The 20,408-nt window shown below is 39.9% G+C and overlaps 1 protein-coding gene across 4 annotated transcripts in view; it reads left to right on the top strand.

Moving 5' to 3' along the window:
* Window positions 1–4,552: 4,552 nt before the first annotated feature.
* Window positions 4,553–20,408, top strand: part of EIF2AK1 (eukaryotic translation initiation factor 2 alpha kinase 1) — a 26,252-nt gene continuing 10,396 nt past the window's right edge. Inside the window, exons 1-11 of one of the 4 annotated variants that reach the window (XM_006210375.4) lie at window positions 4,553–4,750; window positions 9,574–9,732; window positions 11,274–11,407; window positions 12,910–12,947; window positions 13,688–13,787; window positions 14,428–14,508; window positions 15,127–15,226; window positions 15,789–15,849; window positions 16,162–16,486; window positions 17,692–17,803; window positions 20,290–20,390. In XM_006210375.4, coding sequence (XP_006210437.2) covers window positions 4,633–4,750; window positions 9,574–9,732; window positions 11,274–11,407; window positions 12,910–12,947; window positions 13,688–13,787; window positions 14,428–14,508; window positions 15,127–15,226; window positions 15,789–15,849; window positions 16,162–16,486; window positions 17,692–17,803; window positions 20,290–20,390 — 1,329 coding nt within the window. In that variant the 5' untranslated portion in view covers window positions 4,553–4,632. Of the gene's footprint in view, window positions 4,817–9,573; window positions 9,733–11,273; window positions 11,408–12,909; window positions 12,948–13,687; window positions 13,788–14,427; window positions 14,509–15,126; window positions 15,227–15,788; window positions 15,850–16,161; window positions 16,487–17,691; window positions 17,804–20,289; window positions 20,391–20,408 lie in introns of all 4 variants that reach the window. The other 3 variants (XM_015244513.3, XM_031676802.2, XM_015244514.3) reach the window with 3 other exon arrangements.

The raw sequence follows: 20,408 nt of genomic DNA, 5'->3' as shown, positions 1-20,408 counted from the left end.
GTCTCTGTGAGGGGGAGGTGAAGCATCAGCTCTGCCCTGGGCTTGCTGGCCCAACATGCAGATTTCAGGCGTGCCAGCCTCTGTAATTATGTGAATCAATTCCTTAAAATAAATTTCTCTCTCTAAACCCATCCCATTGGTTCTGCTTCTGGAGAACTCTCCTAATACACTTGCTTTCTTGAAAAAGAATAAAAAATACGAAATTCTTCAAGTACATAAAAGGTACAAAGAATAATGTAAACACCGACATTTCTAAATCCAAATTTAACAACTGCTGACATTAAACTATATTTGCTTGAGAATGGCTTCTCTTAAAGAAATAACATTGCTAGATTCAGATAAATTCCTATTTTTAAACTTAGAGAGAGAACATTTTCAGATATAGTTAAGTTCCTTCTTTTAATTTTTTTAATTGAGTTATAGTCACTTTACAGTGTTGTGTCTAAATTCCTATTTTTAACACTTTCTGATACCACTCTCCCTTCCACCTCTCAAGAGGCAGTTACTCTTTTAAAATCAGATTCATTCCTATTCTATATTTCAATATTTTTACTATAAATGTATGTGTTCAAAAATATTATACTTGTTTTGTATATTTAAACATTTTTATGTACATAGCATCATAATACTTTATGAGGCTGAATTTAGAGCCAAACTGGAGGGATGTGTGTGTCTCTGTGTGTGTGTGTGTGTGTGTGTGAGTGCACATGCATTTTTTTCTCTATCTACTGCATGAAGTGCACTAATTTGACTAAATGCCTTGAATCTCGTTGATTCATTCTAACAGCTCTATAATATTTGTTTGCATATATATTTATTTATTTCCCTGTTGATGGATATTAGGCCGTTTCCAAATTAGTTATTATAATGTTGCAGTAAACACCCTTATATACATATCCTTGGGCACATATAAAGTGTCCAAAAGGAATCCAGCCCACAAGGAATCTCTTTTGTGGGTGATAAAAGTGTTCTAAAATCAGATAGTGGTGATGGTTGCCCAACTCTGTGAACACACTAAAATCCACTGAATTGTACATCATAAAAGAGTGAATTTTATGGCATATAAGTTATCTTTGTTTTTTTTTAACATTTTTTATTGATTCATAATCATTTCATATAAGTTATCTTGCTAAAACTGTTATAAAAATATAGATAACAATGAAAGATGACATGTGACAAAAATCCTAGCTGCACCAAGTATAAGTTATGAGACCTTGGGCAAGGCATTTGAAAAGCTTTCTTTGTCTCTATGCTCTCATCTACAAAATGGGATAATTACAGCATCTAGTTTGTAAATTTTCTGAGGATTATATGTGCTAATGTTCATAAAAGCATTTAGAACAGCATGAAGGGGTGGGGGAGGGTGTAGCTCAACTGGTAGAGCACATGCCTAGCATGCATGACGTCAAGGGTTTAATTCCCACTACTTCTGTTAAAAAAGTAAATAAATAAACCTAAAAAAAAGAAAGAGTGTGGTGAGAAAAAAAAAAAGGAACAGAAAGGAACAGCTTATGGGAGTGGGGCTGATATAATTCTCAGTATAAACATTCTTCGTGTTATATTATACATAAATAGATATAAGGGCTTTTGCAACTTACACTTTTCACTGTTTTTAATAGTCTATGATAAGACATGTGAATATAGTTGATTAATTTTAACTGTTCGATATTTGTTTGCACATATAATGTGTTTATTTTCCTACTGATGAATATTAGGCCATATCTGTATTTGTTATTACAAAGTTACAATAAGTATACACAGATTCTTAAGCACAGATAGGGGTGTCAAAGGGAACCTAGAGGGAAATTAATTAATGGATTTGAGTATGCACCATTGGGCTTCACTCAATATCACTCAATGGCTCTATAACAAAGGATGATAGTTCCTTTTTCTCCACATCCTCAGCCACACTTGGTATCAAAAATTTCAATTTTGCAAATGATCATTTGAAATGATATTTCATTGTTTAATTGACATTTACCTCTAACTAGTGAAATTTATGCATCTTTTCCTATGTTTATTGGCCATCTGGGGTTCCTTTTTCAGTTACCTGTATGTTTTATTTGCATATTTCTATGTAGCATGTTTCTATTTATTTATTTTTATTAATTTGTAGGCAACCTAAATAAGCTCTAGATATGGAATAAAGGTTGACTCTCATGTTTCAGGCTTGTATAAGTGGGTGGATTGTGTGCTGATTTAAATGGATGGAGAAAGCAGAAAACAAGTTTTAGGAGGAATATCAAAAGTTCACTTTCAAGATACATGCACCCCAATGTTCATAGCAGCACTATTTACAATAGCCAAGACATGGAAGCAACCTAAATGTCCATCAACAGATGACTAGATAAAGACGTGGTATATTTATACAATGGAATACTACTTAGTGATAAAAAAGAATAAAATAACGTCATTTGCAGCAACATGGATGGACGTGGAGATCATCATTCTAAGTGAAGTAAGCCAGAAAGAGAAAGAAAAATACCAAATGATATCACTCATATCAGAAAAAAAAGAAAGAAAAAAGAGGACACTAATGAACTCATCTACAAAACAGAAACAGACTTGCAGATACAGTAAGCAATCTTATAGTTACTGGGGGAAAAGGGGTGGGATGGGATAAATTTGGGAGTTTGAGATTTGTGAATGTTAACTAGTATATATAAAAATAGATTAAAAAAACAAATTTCTTCTGGATAGCACAAGGAACTTTTTCAATATCTTGTAATATTTAATGAAAAAGAATATGAAAACAAATATATGTATATATATGCGTTACTGGGACATTCTGCTGTATACCAGAAATTGATACAGAACTGACTATAGTTCAATTAAAAAAAAGAAAGGGTTCCCTTTCAGACAAATTTGAGATGCTTTTGAGCCATTCAAAAGACCAAGTCTGTGTTGCAGAGATACATTTGGGAGTTGTCAGTTCATAGACGGTAGGTAAAGTGATAGCAATGCATATGGTTATCTCCTGAGAGAATTTGGAGCGACATGACAAGCCCTACAGAATCATACATCTGGAGAAGAAGGATCCAGAAAGGGATACTGAGATGGACAACCAGTAAAATGGATTAAAACTAGAATTGTGTGATATCATGGAAGCCAGGAGAGAAACGTGCTCCTTTCTTTTGTCTCTCAGTTTTTGCAATATCTGCATAAGGTTTCATTGCATGGATGTATCCTAACTGTTCTTCTGTTTGGAATCTGGATTTATTTTGAGGCTTTTCTATTATAAAATTACACTTTGATATACATTCTTACAGTTTCATCTCTTTTTGCCACTCTATTCCTTTGGATATGCTCCTATGTATGGCTTGAAGGGCATGGCTATTTTTAAATAGCTTTTAACTATAAGTTGCATGTCATTTTTTAGAAAGGTTGCCTTCATTGTATTCTGACCAGAGAGAGTTTGTTTTTTTCTCCATTCTAGTGGTGGTGGAAGAGTGGTGAGAACCAGATGATGCATACCAACATTTTTAAAGGTTGCAAACTGTGCCCTTGTATCGATGCTCATAATTTGTTTAACCAACTATATTGTCTTATTTTTTGGTATTACAGTGTTGTAATTAATACCTTTTTAAAGCGAAATCTTTTTGCTCATTCTTAACCTGTTCCTTAGAATGGATGCCTCAAAGTGGAATAGATGAGTCAAAAGTATTTGCATTTTTAAAGCTGTGGATACATATAAATAAATCACTCTCCAGAAAGGCTGTGCTCTTTCCATCAGCAGTGCATGGAAAGGGGCACCCCTTATCTTTGGGAGTTATTTGGAGAACTACGTCCTCAATTACTTCTATCAGGCTAAATACATCCAGTAGGACTTTATATGGAAGCTATGCTCAAGAAAAAATTTTCTTAGTACCACTTTTACACATGGCACTGGAGTGGAGACCCCAAATCTGAAAGGCTTTTTATTCCAACTATATTATCTGATCTGTAATCTAAGAATTATTTCCAACAGCATTGTGTTGGTGACTAAGTCATCAGAGACCTGTCCAGAGGGCGAAGAAAGGATTTTTGACGCCAAGGGCTTCAAACCACCGTTGATCCAGTGTTGCCATGGGGTCACTTGGAAAAGGCAGTCTCAGGTTTGAAATCATTTTCATTGAAAGTTGCCTCTAAACCAGTGGAATTTTTGTTAGGTTGGATTCACTCTGGAATCTAATTGGCATTTCCCGTTTTGTTGGGGTTTACCGGCTCACCGAAACAAGGTTCGGGTCTCTTCGAGACCAGTCTTGCAGATGCTTTTGATTTTTTTTTTTTTTTTGGCAAATGACAAATAGTCACCGTTGTAGCCATAGCCGCAAAAAGTAAACATCTGGATTAGCGTCCCTGCAGACACCCCGTTCTTACACTACCGTCTCGGCGTGAGGTGTGAGAGCGCGGACTCTTCGGACAGTACTGCGGGACGCCGGCGCCAGGACAGCCCATCCTCCCTCCCCGAACCGGGACGGGACGGGGCGGGGCCTGCGGCAGGGTCCGCCCTCTACAGCGGCGCAGGGGGCGTGACAGGTCTTCCGCTTCGCCAAGGGCCACTTCCGGATCCGGTGGCGCCCGCTGAGTGTGCTGCGTGAGGCGGTGCTCGGCTGGCGGGCGGGCTGTAGTGCAGCCCGTGCGCGGCCGGCTATGCTGGGGGGCATCTCCGGGGCCCGGGAGCGCGAGGCGGAGGGCGACGGGGCGGGGGCTGTGCCTGCGCCGCCTGCCATCGACTTCCCGGCTGAGGGCTCGGACCCCAAGTATGATGGTGAGGGACCCGAATGCCGCGGAGGCCCTCCCCCGCCCCCGTCCAGCTTCCTTCCCTGGCGGGCAGGTAGGGCGAGGTTCGCCGCAGAACCCGGGCAAGTTCGGCTGGATCCGGGCTTGAACCGGGGGCCCGGCGGTGCAGTGTGCGGGGCGGCGGGCGGGCAGTCTGGATAAGGTTAACCCGCATTGAAACGAGTGTCTGCAGCCCGCTCGATCGTTTACATTTCTGTTGGTGGTTTCTTCTCTGCGGACTCGGGGTTTCGGACATGCTAGGAATACCCTCAGGCTGTTTTTCAGCTTTCAAACTCCTTGGTTTTGTCTAGCGTGGAGCTGGAGTTTTGTAAACCACTAGATCCTATGCGCTCGCTGAAGAGCTTGGGTTAAGAATTTTAATTTGTAGCTTCTCTCTTGTCTTTTGCTTCACTAATACAGTAGCTGAAGACTTCTCGTGGTGAGGCAGGATGGACATCATCTTCGGTTAAAAAAAATGCCCAATTTTTCATGAGGCTTTTGGTTACTAGGAGATACGGCCCAAGTCAGTCAAGTTATTCAACATAAAGTAAGAGGTACTTAAAACGTTGAGTCTAACCAGTTCAAAGTATGCAGTAGTTTAATAAAAGTGCAATAGTCTCTTTAGTTGCAACCAGTTCTTTTGGCGATTTTTAAAATTAAATTGTGCCATCAAAAATGAATACATCAATTCAGGGAGGTTTTTACTGTGTGATAAGTCGAATAGAATGATTACAGAGAATACATAGTAAGTTGAAGCATGAAACAAACTAACACGTTGCAGTGGTTTTAAAGGTGCAAGCTGAGTTGAAAAGGTTTTAATTTATTCCTAAAATTCTTTAATTTTCACCTACAGTTCTTGATCTTAAAGGGAAACAAAAGCAGACTGATGATAATTTAAGTAGGCCATTAGCAGAACACAGTTGTAAGATAACTCGTTTTTAATGGACAGACTAATATTTTCCCACCTGTTATATTATAGCAGCTCAGTAGTATGTAAAGTGTCATGTCATAGAAGTCCCAGCTACAAACAGGCAAGTCTGTCTGTTCTGTGACATTGTGATAAGGTTTTCTGCAAACTGAAGATTATTCTTGAAGGGAGTGATCTTAGATAAGCTTCTAAAAATTTCCTTCTCCTTAGGTTACTAATAATACTGCTGTGTTTACATATTGCCTTTTCTGCCAAAGAAGCCCAAGAATGTCTAGACAATACTTGATCTTGTTGTATGAAAAGTAAGGTCTGTGAGAAATGTAGTTTCACTTTCAGACATAAAAAGAGAAAGGATAATGATTTCTCGAAGGTTATGTCATGTGAGGAGGTTATCCTGCCAGTTAATGGTATTCTCAGAAAATTCAAAATCTACATATATTACTACGGACTGTGACCTTCAGCAGATTGTAGTGTCAGAATTCTTCCAGAGCCAACAGCAGCCTTTGAAGTTTCTGTATTCTTTTCCCTCCCTGTGGAACAGCATACTTGAGAAGGAAGGCTGTCAGTAAACCCATTGTCAGACTCGTTAGTTTTCCTTCTTTTATCTGACACAAGTGTTGCAGAATTTCTACCTCCGATTAATCCTCCAGGTTCTTTAACTTAATAATGGACCATTTGGATCCCACCTTCCCGAGGAGACTGAATTAGGTGATCCCTTTCCTGCTAATCTCCAACCTTTCTGCTTGGCAGGACTCTTGAACTCTAAATCAGCTTGGGTCTAGATCTTATTTCTGACTCTTTCATGAGAGAAATTGACCTCGCCTTTCCTTTTAGCCACTTCTCCCTTTTCTTTTGATCAGAACTGTGAAATGGGAAGCTTTTCAGCTTCAGACAATCTTCATTTCCTTTCAGTTTTATTCCTTCCTGCATTTGGCTATCTGTCCATTGGTCTTTGTAAAGTTGTCATTTTCTGGATTTATTGGTTCAGTCGACTCCACTGAGCAGCCATTCTTTTAATTTTTTTTTCTTGTTAAAAAGTAGGATTTTCTCATTGTAGAAAATAGGAAAGCGTAACAGTGTACAGATGCAGAAAACCCTCCTAAAAAATCTCACCACTGTTAACAGTTAAGTACTGAATTTTTTCTTTCCACGTTGCGGAATATGTTGAAAACGTGGAAAAGTCTGAAAAGAAAAATTTTAAAACCATAATTTCATCATCCAGAGATTACTGTTTGTAATTTACATTTACAAACGTTACATTTTGGCTTAGCTAGAGACTACTTTTTTTGATGAAATGTACTTTTAAAACTGTTTGTCAAAGAAAGTTATCATGAATGAATTAAAGACTTCTGTCTGATTTTGTCCAAATAAGATAAAAATTTAGAGAAATCATTCACAAAATTTAAAAGAGTAAGAGAAAAATAGAGGAAACTGCCCTTTACCCACATCCCAGAGAACTCACTGCTAATAATTTGGTGTATTCATTTGCGAATACTTCCTAAGAGCTGCTGTAAGCTGGGTAAATCCCTTGATACTGCGGATCAAACCGGCAGATTATAAAACAACATGTTCACTGTAATTTCACTCTTTTTACAGCGTCTTTCCATGTATTATTGAAAACACAGGGAGCAGAGATTTTTGTCTGTTTTGTTCTTTCCTTTCTTTTTGTGTGTGTAGATTTCTATAGTTCTAAAAGAAATATGTTTTAAAATCGTGATCGTAGTAGAATAATAAACATTTTATGCTTTGCTTTTTAAGTGTGAAGTTTTGTTAGCCTTTTCTTGTGATAAATTAGCCTTTAAGAACATTATTTTAAGGCCATCACATTCTGTACTATCATTTGTTTAGTCTTTGCTGTTTTCTTGGAAAATAAATGTCTTTTTCTAACCATTAGAAATATACTAAGTTTGGCATCTCTGTAAATCTTTGTTAATATCTGATTATTTCTTTAGAGCCACAGAAGTAGGATTTGTTGGGTCAAGGAAATACTTAAAAAAGGTTTTTTTTGATACATTTTGCTAAAATCATGTCCAGAAAGATCACGTTGGTTTGTATGAAACTCTCTCACCTCACCTTTATTAATACTACTATTCATGGCCTCCTTTTTTGACTTGGTGATGGGCTGTTTTTGATTATCCTTCTAGACACCATCATTTCTTACAGCTGCATAGTATTTTATTATATGTATATAACTTATTACACAGATTTTCAGTACTTTAGAGTGTTATCCTGAACACCTTGTACTTATATATTTATGGTGCTTTAATTATTTCCTTGGAATATGTTTCTAAAAGTAGAATTGCTGGGTAAAGATTTACACATTTGAAATTCTACCGTGTTTTGCCAAAGATTGCAAACACTTACCCCCTTGTGCTTGAAAATGTCTAGTTTTCTGTGCCAGAAAAAATAACAAGGATTCCAGACTCTGATGGCAAACAGTGGTACTGTAGTTATTTTAATACGTATGTCATTACTGACTAGTTTTGTTAAACATATTTGAGTTTTAATTGTGCCTTATTTTCTTGTTAGCTCATAAGAGCTCTGTATAAATTTTATTGCCTTTTCTTTTTTCTTGTCTATTAGCACAGGTATATGCACTGTATCTGATGTTGTGATTCATACTTAAAGATATCTTTACATAGAGAAGTTTCTTCATGGCCACATTTTCCATTCTTTTTCTTCCCCATAATTAGACAGTAAGTATTCATTTAAAATAAATAGTACATCTCTGTACATGCAGGTCCCTTTTGGGCCACGTGCAGGTCAGAGAGGGAATTTGTATATGAAATCTGGATTTGAGAACCTTGGCTCTTCCAGGACCTTTAAGTTAATAGAGGAGAAAGGAATAGAACATTTGGAATGGGGAGATTTTAGAAGATGTAGGTCCTCCTTCTGCAGGGCATTTCCAGTTGAGTGGGTCAGCAGCTCTTGAGAGTTTCATCTTTCCCACAGCAGCCCCTCTTACCAGTTTTCACTCTAACCCCTCCATCCTCCCATTTCTATTCTTTCAAATCCTGACCAGTCCATTTCTTTTTTGGTATCTCCAGGACCTGTTCTTTCCTCCATGTTTCTGTCACTTACCTCTTTTACTAGGCTCCTCCTGACTTCTCGTTGGCTGTTGGATGCCCCCTTCCAGGCTACCTGTCGCATGTTTCCAGAACAGTCTCCACAAACATTCTTCCTCCATTGTGTTTTTGGCCTGTAAAAAAATGTTTTAAATAAACGGTGTGTGAGAACTTAGGACCTTCAGCTTTAATTGCCAATTCGACTGTCTCCTGGGTCTTGTTCAGTGGAAGGAGGAAAGGCTTGGAAGTCAGTCTGATCTGCCTACTTGCTTGTTCCTTAGCCTCTCAATGAGATCAGTGTCTGTCTGTAAAATGGGAATGGTAACACTTTTGCCGTAGGGGAGACACACAGGGTGTTTTATGAGGATTAAGCGGGATTGTACATGTGAAACTCCTGGTCCCTACATACGCAGCACATGCTCAGAGTAAAGGTTCCATCCTTCCTCCCTCTCCGTTTCTCCTCCGCCAGACTGCTTTCTTTATGCCTGGCCAAGGCTTCGTCTCAAAGGAAGGAAGCCATCCTATTCTCACCTCCTTGCTTATTTGCTTAAAGCTTTATTTTTCATTTGTTATTTCTACCTTTGCAAACATCATTACCAGCACTTCCTTGCTTCCCCCTGGTTTGAGTTGGAACTTCCAGAATTCAACTCAAAACTTAGTTCCAGAAAGTCTGTCTCAATTAGCCCCGCTCGGCCTAATTGCTGTTTTGTTTTTAATTTCCTTAGACTTAGTGTATGCTTCCTTAGCTAGGATACGCTGTTTTGTCATTCTGAGCTGCGTTTACTACTCCTTAGTTGTTTTTCCTTTTTTCCTTTTCAGAGTCTGATGTTCCTGCAGAACTCCAGGTGCTGAAAGGACCCCTGCAGCAGCCCACGTTCCCTTTCGCCGTCGCAAACCAACTACTGCTTGTCTCTCTGCTGGAGCACTTGAGCCATGTACACGAACCCAACCCGCTTCGTTCAAGACAGGTGTTTAAATGTTAGTAAGAGTAAATTAATCTTGCTAACTAAAACGTGTAAAAATACTATATTGTTTAATGCTGTGCGTCTGCGAAGCAGCTGGTATATCAGAATTTGAAACGAGCATCAGTAGTATGTTTCATTAAATTTATGTTTTTGTGTAATTCCTTATGAATATAACTGCTGGAGACCCCAAAAGATGAAACGCCATCAAATTGTATGTATTTTAGCAAATAAAAAGTAGTTCTTTTTTATATATAATGTGATAATTCATATAATTTTTGAAGATCTGTTATGGTTTATTTGGTGAGCAGGTAAATGAACATCACAGATACTTATTTCAAACCCGATCTTGACCAGAGCCCTGAAACTCTGTACAGGAAACTGTTTTCCTTGGCACACTGAATACTTCTAATGCCTAGTGTGTGGGGTTTCCTCCTGTCCTGACCCGTTCTCCTGACACCAGCTAGGTGTCTTCTAATTCACTTCTGGCATTGTGTGCCTGGAGTTAGTGTCAGATCCCACAGGCTTAGGGCTCAGTCCCACAAGACTGTCCTCATTTCAGATGCCAGTTGCAAGCCATAGGTCCCTGGGGTTCTCAGTTTTCCCCCACCTTGTGTCTGATTTGGCTACAAATTGGGGGTTTCTATTACCCCATCCTCAGGTTTGGTAATTTGCTGTAACAGCTCACAGTACTCAGGGAGGCACTTACTATGCTTCCCAATTTATTATGTAATTAAGGGCATGATAAAGGATACAGAGGAATTGCCAGATGGAGAGGCACATAGGGTGAGGTCCTGAGGGTCCAGAGTGCTGGACCTTCTGTCCCCATAAGAGTTCGGATGCACCACCCTCCTGGGTGTGTTCACCAGCCCTGTACTTTAGGGATTTTTTATGGCAGCTTCATCACGTTGGCATGATTGATTATTAACTCAAATTCCAGCCCTTCTCCCCTCCCTGGAGGGTGGGAGGTGGAGCGGAAAGTTCTAAACTTCTAATCACGTCTTGGTCTTTTCTGGTGGCCAGCCCCCATCATGAAGTGATCTTGGGAACTGACCAACCAAATGACTGTAGAACGTCAGATAAGAAGTTACAGATGTGGTGTATACATCTATCAAAACTCATCAAATTGTTCATTTCAAATATGTGTAGTTTACTGGGGGGTGGGTATAACTCAGTGGTAGAGCTGTGCTTAGTGTGCACGAGGTCCTAGGTTCAATCCCAAGTACTCCTTTAAAAAGAAAATCAAACAAAACAAATGAACCAAATCTCCCCCCCAAAAAACCCAACAGATGTCAAATATGTGTAGTTTACTGTACAGGAATCATATCATAATAAAGGAATTAAAAAAAAAAAGGTTACATATGTAGTGCTGATCAATGAGCATCCTTGTCATTCCTTCTCTTTTAGAGAATCAGTCCCTAAGTTGTCATGTGTGCATAAACATAACTTTTTTCTTATAGAGGTTTTCTTCTTAGGCTATTAGTGACAGTTTATTCTTTAAAATTGCCATTTTATTGATGGCCTTTCTAATAATCACTTTGCATGTTCTTTTCATAGTACTTTGTCAGACCTTCATCAAAATGGGGCTGCTTTCGTCCTTCACCTGCAGTGATGAGTTTAGCTCGTTGAGGCTACATCACAACAGAGCTATCACGCACTTAATGAGGTCAGCGAAGGAGAGAGTACGTCAGGTAAGCAGTAAAAATGGTCTTTGTGTGCGGTAAAAGCATTGTAACATTAAGAGAACTGTATTTTAAAGCATGAAATCCTCATTATAAGACAGGTTTCATGGTAACTTTAATTTGTTTATTCAGCAAATATTTGTCAAATAGCTGCTACGTGTTAGGCTCTTGTGTAGGTGCTGGGGTTCAGGCAGGGCACAGAATAAAGGTGCCTGCCCTCAGGGAGCTGACGTTCTGGCAGAGGGGCAGTAAACAATAGAAAAATAAAAGTAAATGGGGCGTTAGATGGTGTTAAGGAGAAACAGAAAGCAGTAAGGGGCTTAGAAAATGCCAGGAGGGGCCGTGTGAATTTTATGTAGCCTGGCCAGGGAGGGCCTCACTGAGACAGGAGTTAGGAGCTGGCGTTAGAATGAGCCACACAGAGGCAAAGCATTCCAGGTGGAGGAACAGAGATTCCCCAGGTAGCAGGGTGCTGGGCAGGTTTGGGAACCTGATAGGCAGCCATGTGGCTGGAACACAGTAAGCAAGGAGGGAGTCTGGGAGAGGTGGGACCAGGGTGGGGGACCGGTCATGAGGGGGACAGGTGGAGGTGGATCTTGAGACTTTTTTTTTTTTAATGGAGGTACTGGGCATTGAACCCAGGACCTCACGCATGCTAGCACACGCTCTACCACTGAGCTATGCTCACACCTCTTGCAACCGTTCAATGTCTGGTTTTCACTCAGTGAAAGGAGAAGTTTTGCAGGATTTTGAGCAGGGGAGTGACGTAATCTGACTTTACATTTTTTTTTTAATTGAAGTATAATTGATTCACAATGTTGTGTTAGTTTCTGGTGTATAGCAAAATGATTCAGATATACATATATAATCTTTTTCATGTTCTTTTCTGTTAACAGTTTATTAAAGGATATTGACTATAGTTCCCTGTGCTATACAGTAGGGCCTTGTTTATCTATTTTACATATATTAATTTGTATCTGCTAATTTTAAACTCCTAATTTATCCCTCCCCTGCCCGCCTTCCCCTTTGGTAACCATAAGCTTGTTTTTCTCTATCTTAATCTGACTTACGTTTTAATGGAATCATCCCAGCTGCTGTGTTGAGAGTAGACTGAGGGGGGCCAAGGGCAGAAGCAGCAGGCAGATGCAGTCACAGGGGCCTGAGGTACGGTGGCTTGGAGTGGGTGGGAGCAGTGGAGAGATGAACAGTGGTCAGTTTTTGCACTTATGTAACAGGAAAGTCAGCCATGTTTGCTGATGACGCTCCTTGGTAAATCTCAGCTTTGTCCTTGGATGGTAAGAACATAGCTTTTCACTAGTGATCATTTCGTTAAGAGAGAAATATCTTGAATTCCAAACTCTAAAGTAATATGAAAAAGCCATTGGGTAGGTTTTTTTTTTTTAAATGTTAGTTTGAGTATTTGGGACTATTAATATGACACTGAATTGTGATACAGTCTATATTCCATGAAACCTTCAAAATGCTTTTTAAAAATAACTTTTTGATTTTAGGGTCCTTGTGAGGATAATTCTCATATCCAGAAGATCAGGTATGTGTTAGGTACTTAAAAAAATTTTTTTTAAATTCTTTTTCTTTTTAATTCTTATTTTTTATTGAAGTGTTGAATACTTTTTGGACTGTGCAAGGCGTAAACTATCCAAAAGAAATCTTGAGTTCTTAATTCTGAATTAATCAGAAATTAGTATTGGGGTTAAAAAATAATGTGGTTCGGGTAGTTTATGAAAATTAAAATTTGTAAGGTGTACTGTATTTTTCATTCTTTCCTCTTTGACCCCCGCCCAATTCTGTATGGATTCCATAAGCCTCATCCTCCATTCAGAGCACTGACATTCAGTCTATCAGGAGGACACCACTGAATTTCCACTGTATGTAGGAAATGCTAGTTTAAAATCTATAACTGGTCTGGATCATCAAAAAATTGAAGTAAATTTATCACTGATCTCAACTAATCAACAACTCCCTGTCGTCCTTCGGATTCCTGCTTTAAAACATATAATGATAGTTTCTAATTGGAATACTAATTATGGTAAAGTACTTACCATTAGATCGGTGATGTCTTTGCTCTCTTTATTACACCATCAGTTTGTTTATTTTCACACGTTTTCTTCATAGAGAAGAGAAACATTTCATTGTAGCTCATCCTTTCCAAATGATCCCAGCTCAGTAATAAACGAGGCTTGGCAGGTTAGTCACAGAGTCAACATGATCTACCGTGGAACATTTTGGTTCTCTCGTGTTTGGTATTGACTGATTGTGTTCAACTTTCAGGTCACGGGACGTAGCCTTTGAAGCACAAACTTCACGTTATTTGAATGAATTTGAAGAGCTGGCCATCTTAGGAAAAGGTGGATATGGAAGAGTGTACAAGGTGGTTTTCCACGTCCTTGTGTTGACCTGTGGCTCTAAACAATGTATTTACAGAAGTAGTTTTCATGATGATTATTTAAAGTACTTACAGGGAAGATCCCTCGAAATCATACGTATTTACTTTTTATTAAGATTTGTCATTTACAGGGAAGTGGGCAGGTGTTAATTTTTTCCTAACTGTGTTGGTGATGTGGGTGGATTCTGGAAACTCTGAGTTTTTGTTCTATAGTTAGTTTTTATTAGAAATGTATTGCTGAAAAAGTTGTGCTACTGCGTTTTGCACATGGCCTTTTTGCTAACATTCACGTTCTTCAGACCCAGAACTTCTAGGAGTTGGACTCTCAATACAGTTTGAAGAACTTTTAGTCTAACTGACTTCCCTGAGTGTAGTAAAGAGGACGCGTGTCTTTAGCTTATTTTTTTTTCTTAATTGAATGGAGGTACTGGGGATTGAACCCAGCACCTTGTGCACGGTAAGGGTGTGCTCTACCACTAAGCTACACCCCCACCCCCTGCCGCCACCTTAGCTTAATTTTATCTCTGGCTAGTTTGGATTATCTAAGGTCAGGTTAAAAAAACTTTCCTTATTCAGTTGGAATTTAATGGCACAATATACTCTGTTTTTTTCTCTGCTTTTTTAGGTCAGGAATAAATTAGATGGTCAGTATTATGCAATTAAAAAAATCCTGATTAAGGGTGCAACTAAAACAGATTGTATGAAGGTACGATTTTTAAAATTTTACTTATTTTGAATAATTAAGTATTGGGTCCTTTTGAAAGAGGGGTGTATGTATGTGTGTATGTATATGTATTTGGCAAATATTGGGTAGTATGGATTGCAGTTTACTAAGAATGGATTACAGTGAATAAACATCAAGGCTAAATTTTTATTTGAGCTATTTTTTTTATAGGCACTTCAGATTGACCACATTTCAGGGTCGTTGCTGGGGCAATTAATTTTTTAAGTGAATGATTCATATACAATATGTAACAAGCTTGTTATGAAAAAAACAGGAGCTCAGTTCAGGTCCCAGTCTTCTCCCTGACATGCTCTGTGGTCCTGGGTAAATGACCTAGTCCTCTAAGCCACTTCTGTCTCCCACCCTTGAAATGACAGTGCCAAGAATGGCTTAAAAAATATTTTTTTAATTATTAGTTTTTTTAGAGGGGGTAATTAGGTTTATTTTATTTATTTTTAGAGGAGGTACTTGGGATTCAACTCAGAACCTCCTGCATGTGAAGCATGCACTCTACCACTTGAGCTATACCCTCCCCCCGACACCATGAACATTTAACAAGTTTGTCAGTAAATCCATCTCTAAGTATGTTTTCTTCCATAGGTGCTACGGGAGGTTAAGGTGCTGGCCGGGCTTCAGCATCCTAATATCGTAGGCTATCACACTGCTTGGATAGAGCATGTTCACGTGGCCCAAAGGCAAGGTACGTGGTTTGATGGTACAGTTGAAGGCTTGGCAGACTTTGGCCTGTGGGCCATGTCTGGCCTTCCCCTGGTTTTTGTTTGTTTGTTTGTTTGTTTGTTTGTTTTTTTGTGCATCTCACAAGCTGAGAATGTTTTTTTTGACATTTTTAAAAAGTTAAAAGGAATCAAAAGAATATTTTGTAAAGGTTTTGTGAAATTCCAATCTCAATGTCAGGAAGTACGATTCTTAGAGCACAGGCTTATTCCTGTGTGTTCCCTTTGGCTGCTTTTCTGCTACAGCCAGAGTGGAGTAGTTGCAGAGTCCCCACAAAACCTGAGATATTTCCTGTCAGATCCTGTGCAGAAAGTTCTCTGAGCCCTTGTATAGTTGAACAGCTCGTTTTTTTTCATTCCTAAAATGTGCCAGTCATTGGAATAAGCTCGTTGTATTGCATGTTGCCAGAAGGCTGGGACATTTTTAACTTGTAGCCTCACTTGGTATTATTTATATATTTTAGCTCTGCTTTTGGCTGTAAATTAGAAAACTGGGCTGCTTGAACATTTTCTTTTGTTTTTGTTCAGCAGATAGAATTTCTATTCAGCTGCCGTCTCTGGAGGTGATCTCCGACCAGGAGGACCCCAGGTGCGTGGGCTGGGGTGCCCTTTCACACACTAGACCCTCCCTCCTGCCGCCTGCGCTCGGTCGCCTTCGCCTTTTGCTACTGGAAGCTCAGGAGTGTTTCACACTTTTTGCTCATTTTCATTACAAAATGTTAAATTATTTTCTTTCTCAGATATTTCTGGTATTTTTAAGGAAGTGCTGTGCCATGATAGATACGTTGTAATTTTTTTTCAGTTTACCAGTAAGATTCAGACAGCCTTGAAGGAGCAATTGAGGTATGGTTGATCTTTTTTAACACTGATTTTTTATCTTTACTGTTTTTTTTCCCCCTAGAGATCACTATGATGTTAAAAGTGATGAAAGTAACAGCTCATCCGTTATCTTTGCCGAATTCACCCCAGAAGAAGGAAAATCCTTAGGTGAAGCTGGTGTCGAGAATCAGAATAACAGATTGGTGCATTACACCACCAATTTAGTTACAAGAGATGCCAGTGAATTTGAATCGTCTCCTGAGCTCCAAGAAAAAGGCTTGGTTGACGGGTCTTCCAGATCAATGGCTGGGCATCCCCTGCCGCTCAGACATAATTCAGATGTGGAAGAGAATTTCTTCTCCACTGAGTCTTCTGAAGAAAACTTAAACTTGTTGGGGCAGACAGAGGTAGGTTGCTTTCCAGAACCTGCTGACTTGCTGTTTCCCCGTAATAACAGTGCAGAGGACTGTGGTTAGACACGGCTGTGCCCCTTCCTGAGCTGGCTTCCCTCCTGGCCCTCCTCTGTCTCTGTTCTGGCTCTCCTGCCCTCGGGTGGAGTCTCTCCCCTCCATGTTCCCTCCTGACACTTGGCCTTTGTGTTTGGTCTTCCCTGCTTCACCCATTTAACTCCTGCTAATTCTTTTCTGACCTCCCTGGCTGGGCCCTTCCTCTGGACAGTCTCATATATGTACCTTGGCATTGGAAACATTTTGCATGTTCTGTTTCTGTGGTATGTTAGCATCATGTTATGAAAATGTATTTATGCAGGAAGATTTTCTGTATTTTGGAACATGACTTTAGGAAAGAGTCCTAGTGGGACTACCAGGTCAGCTTTCAGGGTATGGATTACACTAATTAGGACTACACTCATGTGCTGGTGAGACTGCCACGTACTCTCACCGTTACTGAGTATTAGCATTGAAACTCGAACATTAACAGGGTCTACACATACTCTGCTGTGTTGGGATCACAGAACTGTATGTGCACCTGTGTCTGCACGTAGGGTTCATTCTGATTGTCCAGGGATATGTGCATACTTTCTATGAAACACAAACCTTTGAGCAGGTTCCCCTGAATGTAAGGGGTTGAGTTTGAGGGACTTTTCATCAGAATCGTTTCATTTCTCTATGATACATTGGGAAAATTTTCTTGAATGGGCTACACTGAGCTTAACTTTTGCTTACCTTTCTCTTGGACGATTTATTAGTTATGTACGACGTGAGGCCAGCCATGTGTATGTACTCTGGGGTGTACAGAGTAGGACAGTACCATACAGCCGATCTGATGCTTTATCTTAGCTCTAAAAACTCTTTATCTTGGGAGCCAACTAAGCGGTTTCAGGCCCTCAGCCTCTGTCACGATCAAGAGCTTCGTCCAGTCAACACCTTCCTGACCCCAGGGGGGCCAACTTGGACCGTGACACACCACGCCAAGTATTGCTTTACTCGTCATCTCCTTCCCTAGGCTTTGGGCTTCTTGGTCCAGCCTGTGTCTGTCCTCCCTGTCCCCAGCACTTAGCCCAGTCTTTGGGCTAGAGTAGGCAAGGGAGGTTTGTTGACTGAATAACTGAGTGCATGGTGCACAGGTGGAGCCATGGTGTGTCGCCCCCTAGGCGCAGTACCACTTGATGCTGCACATCCAGATGCAGCTGTGCGAGCTCTCGCTGTGGGACTGGATCACGGAGAGAAACATCCGGGGCCGCCAGAGTGTGGACGAGTCTGCGTGTAAGTACCATGTGGGTTTTCAAGTGCTGGGCCGGGAAGTGCAGTCAGATCTGCTACCTTCTGCCTCCAGATGCTTTAGGTAGGGGGAGAAAAATCAGTTTTGAAACTGCCCCCCCAATCATGCTTATTTCAATGTTTTTAAAAACAAGTAAGTGTTTTGAAGTTACTGTTCACAGTCATAGGTGCAGTTTGTTGATATTTAAGCAGTAATATGCTAGAATTTACGTTAATGATTTGGGGTAGAAAAGGTCTTAAAAATTTTTTTAAGGAAAAATTAAATTTTTTATTTAAAATTTTTAACCTCAAAATATGGTACTTTTAGAAGAAGAAACCTTTAAAGAAACCCTTATAGAAGGGCGTGTGGTCAAGTTTGTCTCTCTCAAGATACAGACCCCTCTCCCTCCCTGCAGTGATATGATACCCTCTGGAAATAGTCTCTTAGGTTAATATTTGTACAATATGTAACACTAGTTCTTAAAGTTGATGTGGATAAAAAAGAGTAACTTTGCAGTGGAAGAAGCCTGACAAACACCCCCTCAGCTAGTGATCAGGGTGGACGTGAGCCGTAGTAACTGAGGTCGATAGTCCGTGCCCTTGATGAGGGGGGACAAGACGGACACTGGATTTCTGTGGGCTTCCTCCCCAAAACCCATAACCCCAGTCTCGTCATGAGAAAAGCATCAGACCAATCCCAGTTGAGGAACATTCTACAAACAGCTGACCAGTACTTCTCAAAACTGTCAAGGTCTTCATAAACAGGAAAAGTCTGAGAACCTGTCACAGACCGCAGGACCCTCAAGAGGCAGGACACCTAAATGTAATGTGATATCCTGGACGGACTCTCGGAACAGAAAAAGAACATTAGGTAAAAGCTAGGGAAATCTGAATTAAACGGTGAATTTGGATCAGTACTAGAATCGATAAGAGGACTTTCACACACACACAGAATACCAAAGGCTGAGCCCCATCCAAGACCCAATTGTATGAAAATTACTGGTGTGGCCCCAGGTACCACCCTTTTAGAAAAGATTTTATTAGATTTTTTAATAGTTTTTATATCTTTTTTTTGTTTCTTTGTTTGGGGGGGTTGTTTTGTTTTGGAGGGGGGCAAGTAATTAGGTTAATTTATTCATTTATTCAACCCAGGACCTTGTGTGTGCTAAGCACACGCTCTACCACGGACCCCAACAACCCCCTGAGTGGGAGACCTGGGTTCGAGTCGTGGCTGTAGGACCCAGCTGCTGTATGGTTTTGGGCAAGTCAGTTCACTGCTCTCAGTCTGTTCCTCACCTGTGAAGTGTGGGTCATCCCCATCATATGGGGTTATCGTGAGGGTTGAAGCAGTACCTGTAAGGGATGTAGAGCTGAGTAGAAACCGTCGTCACTGGATCGTGTCTGTGTGTGGTTACTGAACCCTCTGTGTTCGCATGTGTTAGGTGGGTTGCAGTCAGAAGCATATTGAAGACAGACCAAAGGAAGGGAGTTATTCTGAATAGTTACGAACGTCAAAAAGCCCTCCTCGCATTGTAGACAAAGTGCTCACTTCATTGTGAGGGGGAGCCATGGTAGAGGTATTTGGAGTAGAACCATTGGTTTCACACACACACACACTCTCATAGTTCTCTGTCTTGACTACTTCAGGTCCCTGAATTACATGCTAGATCGTGTGAGAGGGGGGTGTGGAGGAGGTTTGAGCTTTATAATGAAGGAGGCTCATTCAGGAAGGAGAAGGGAGCATATAGTGTTTTTGTACTTGAAAGTAAACAATAGGTTTATGATTTTTAATAAATAGAGAGGATCCGTTAAATCTTATTATGTTACTAAACTTACATGGCTAGAAGACTCCAATATTTTTTCTTGATCAATTTTTTAGTCTTACAAGACCTCTCCATCCTCTAAGTTCCCATATGATGTCATCATACTAATAGATGAATTACTTCACTTACTTTTCCCCCATATACTTCATTTGTCACTAATTTTTGGAAAATGTGGCATTCTAGATTTTCCAGGTGATAGAAGCTCACTCCCTGTGCTAATATAATTTACCTTTTTTTTCTCATTCTGTTATTCGTAATAATATCTTTAATCCACAGTGGGCCAGGACACCAGGTTTATTAGCATTAAACAGGATGTCAGGGGTTGAAGGGGACCTAAATGTAGTTTAATCTAGCCACCTAATGCCTGAGAATTGGTTACAAAGCAGTTAATACAGGGGCCCTGAGTGACATGAGAGGTCCTCTCTTCCTGGTGACATGAGTCCATCAACTGCTGGGAACTAGTTTGTGATGACTTGTTCGTTTGCCGAGGAGCCCTCCCTGCTAATTTCTAGTTTTGAAACCATTTTGGAGTATTGACTGTGTTGAAAATCTGAATGTTGTGTAGGTATCAGATTTTAATGGATTTAAAACTGCATTCATTGCATTTTGATGTTAATGTAATGAATGAAAAAATATTAGAGAAATAAAACTCCTTGTTTTTACTTTAAGGTCCTTATGTTATGGCCAGTGTTGCAACAAAAATTTTTCAAGAATTGGTGGAAGGTGTATTTTACATACATAACATGGGAATTGTTCACAGAGATCTAAAGGTAAGTGAGGGAGACTGA

Source organism: Vicugna pacos, chromosome 18 (assembly GCF_048564905.1).
Source record: "Vicugna pacos chromosome 18, VicPac4, whole genome shotgun sequence".
NCBI classification, from domain to species: Eukaryota; Metazoa; Chordata; class Mammalia; order Artiodactyla; family Camelidae; genus Vicugna; species Vicugna pacos.
Note: the sequence above shows the minus strand (reverse complement) of the source record. Positions and strands in the feature narration are given on the sequence as shown.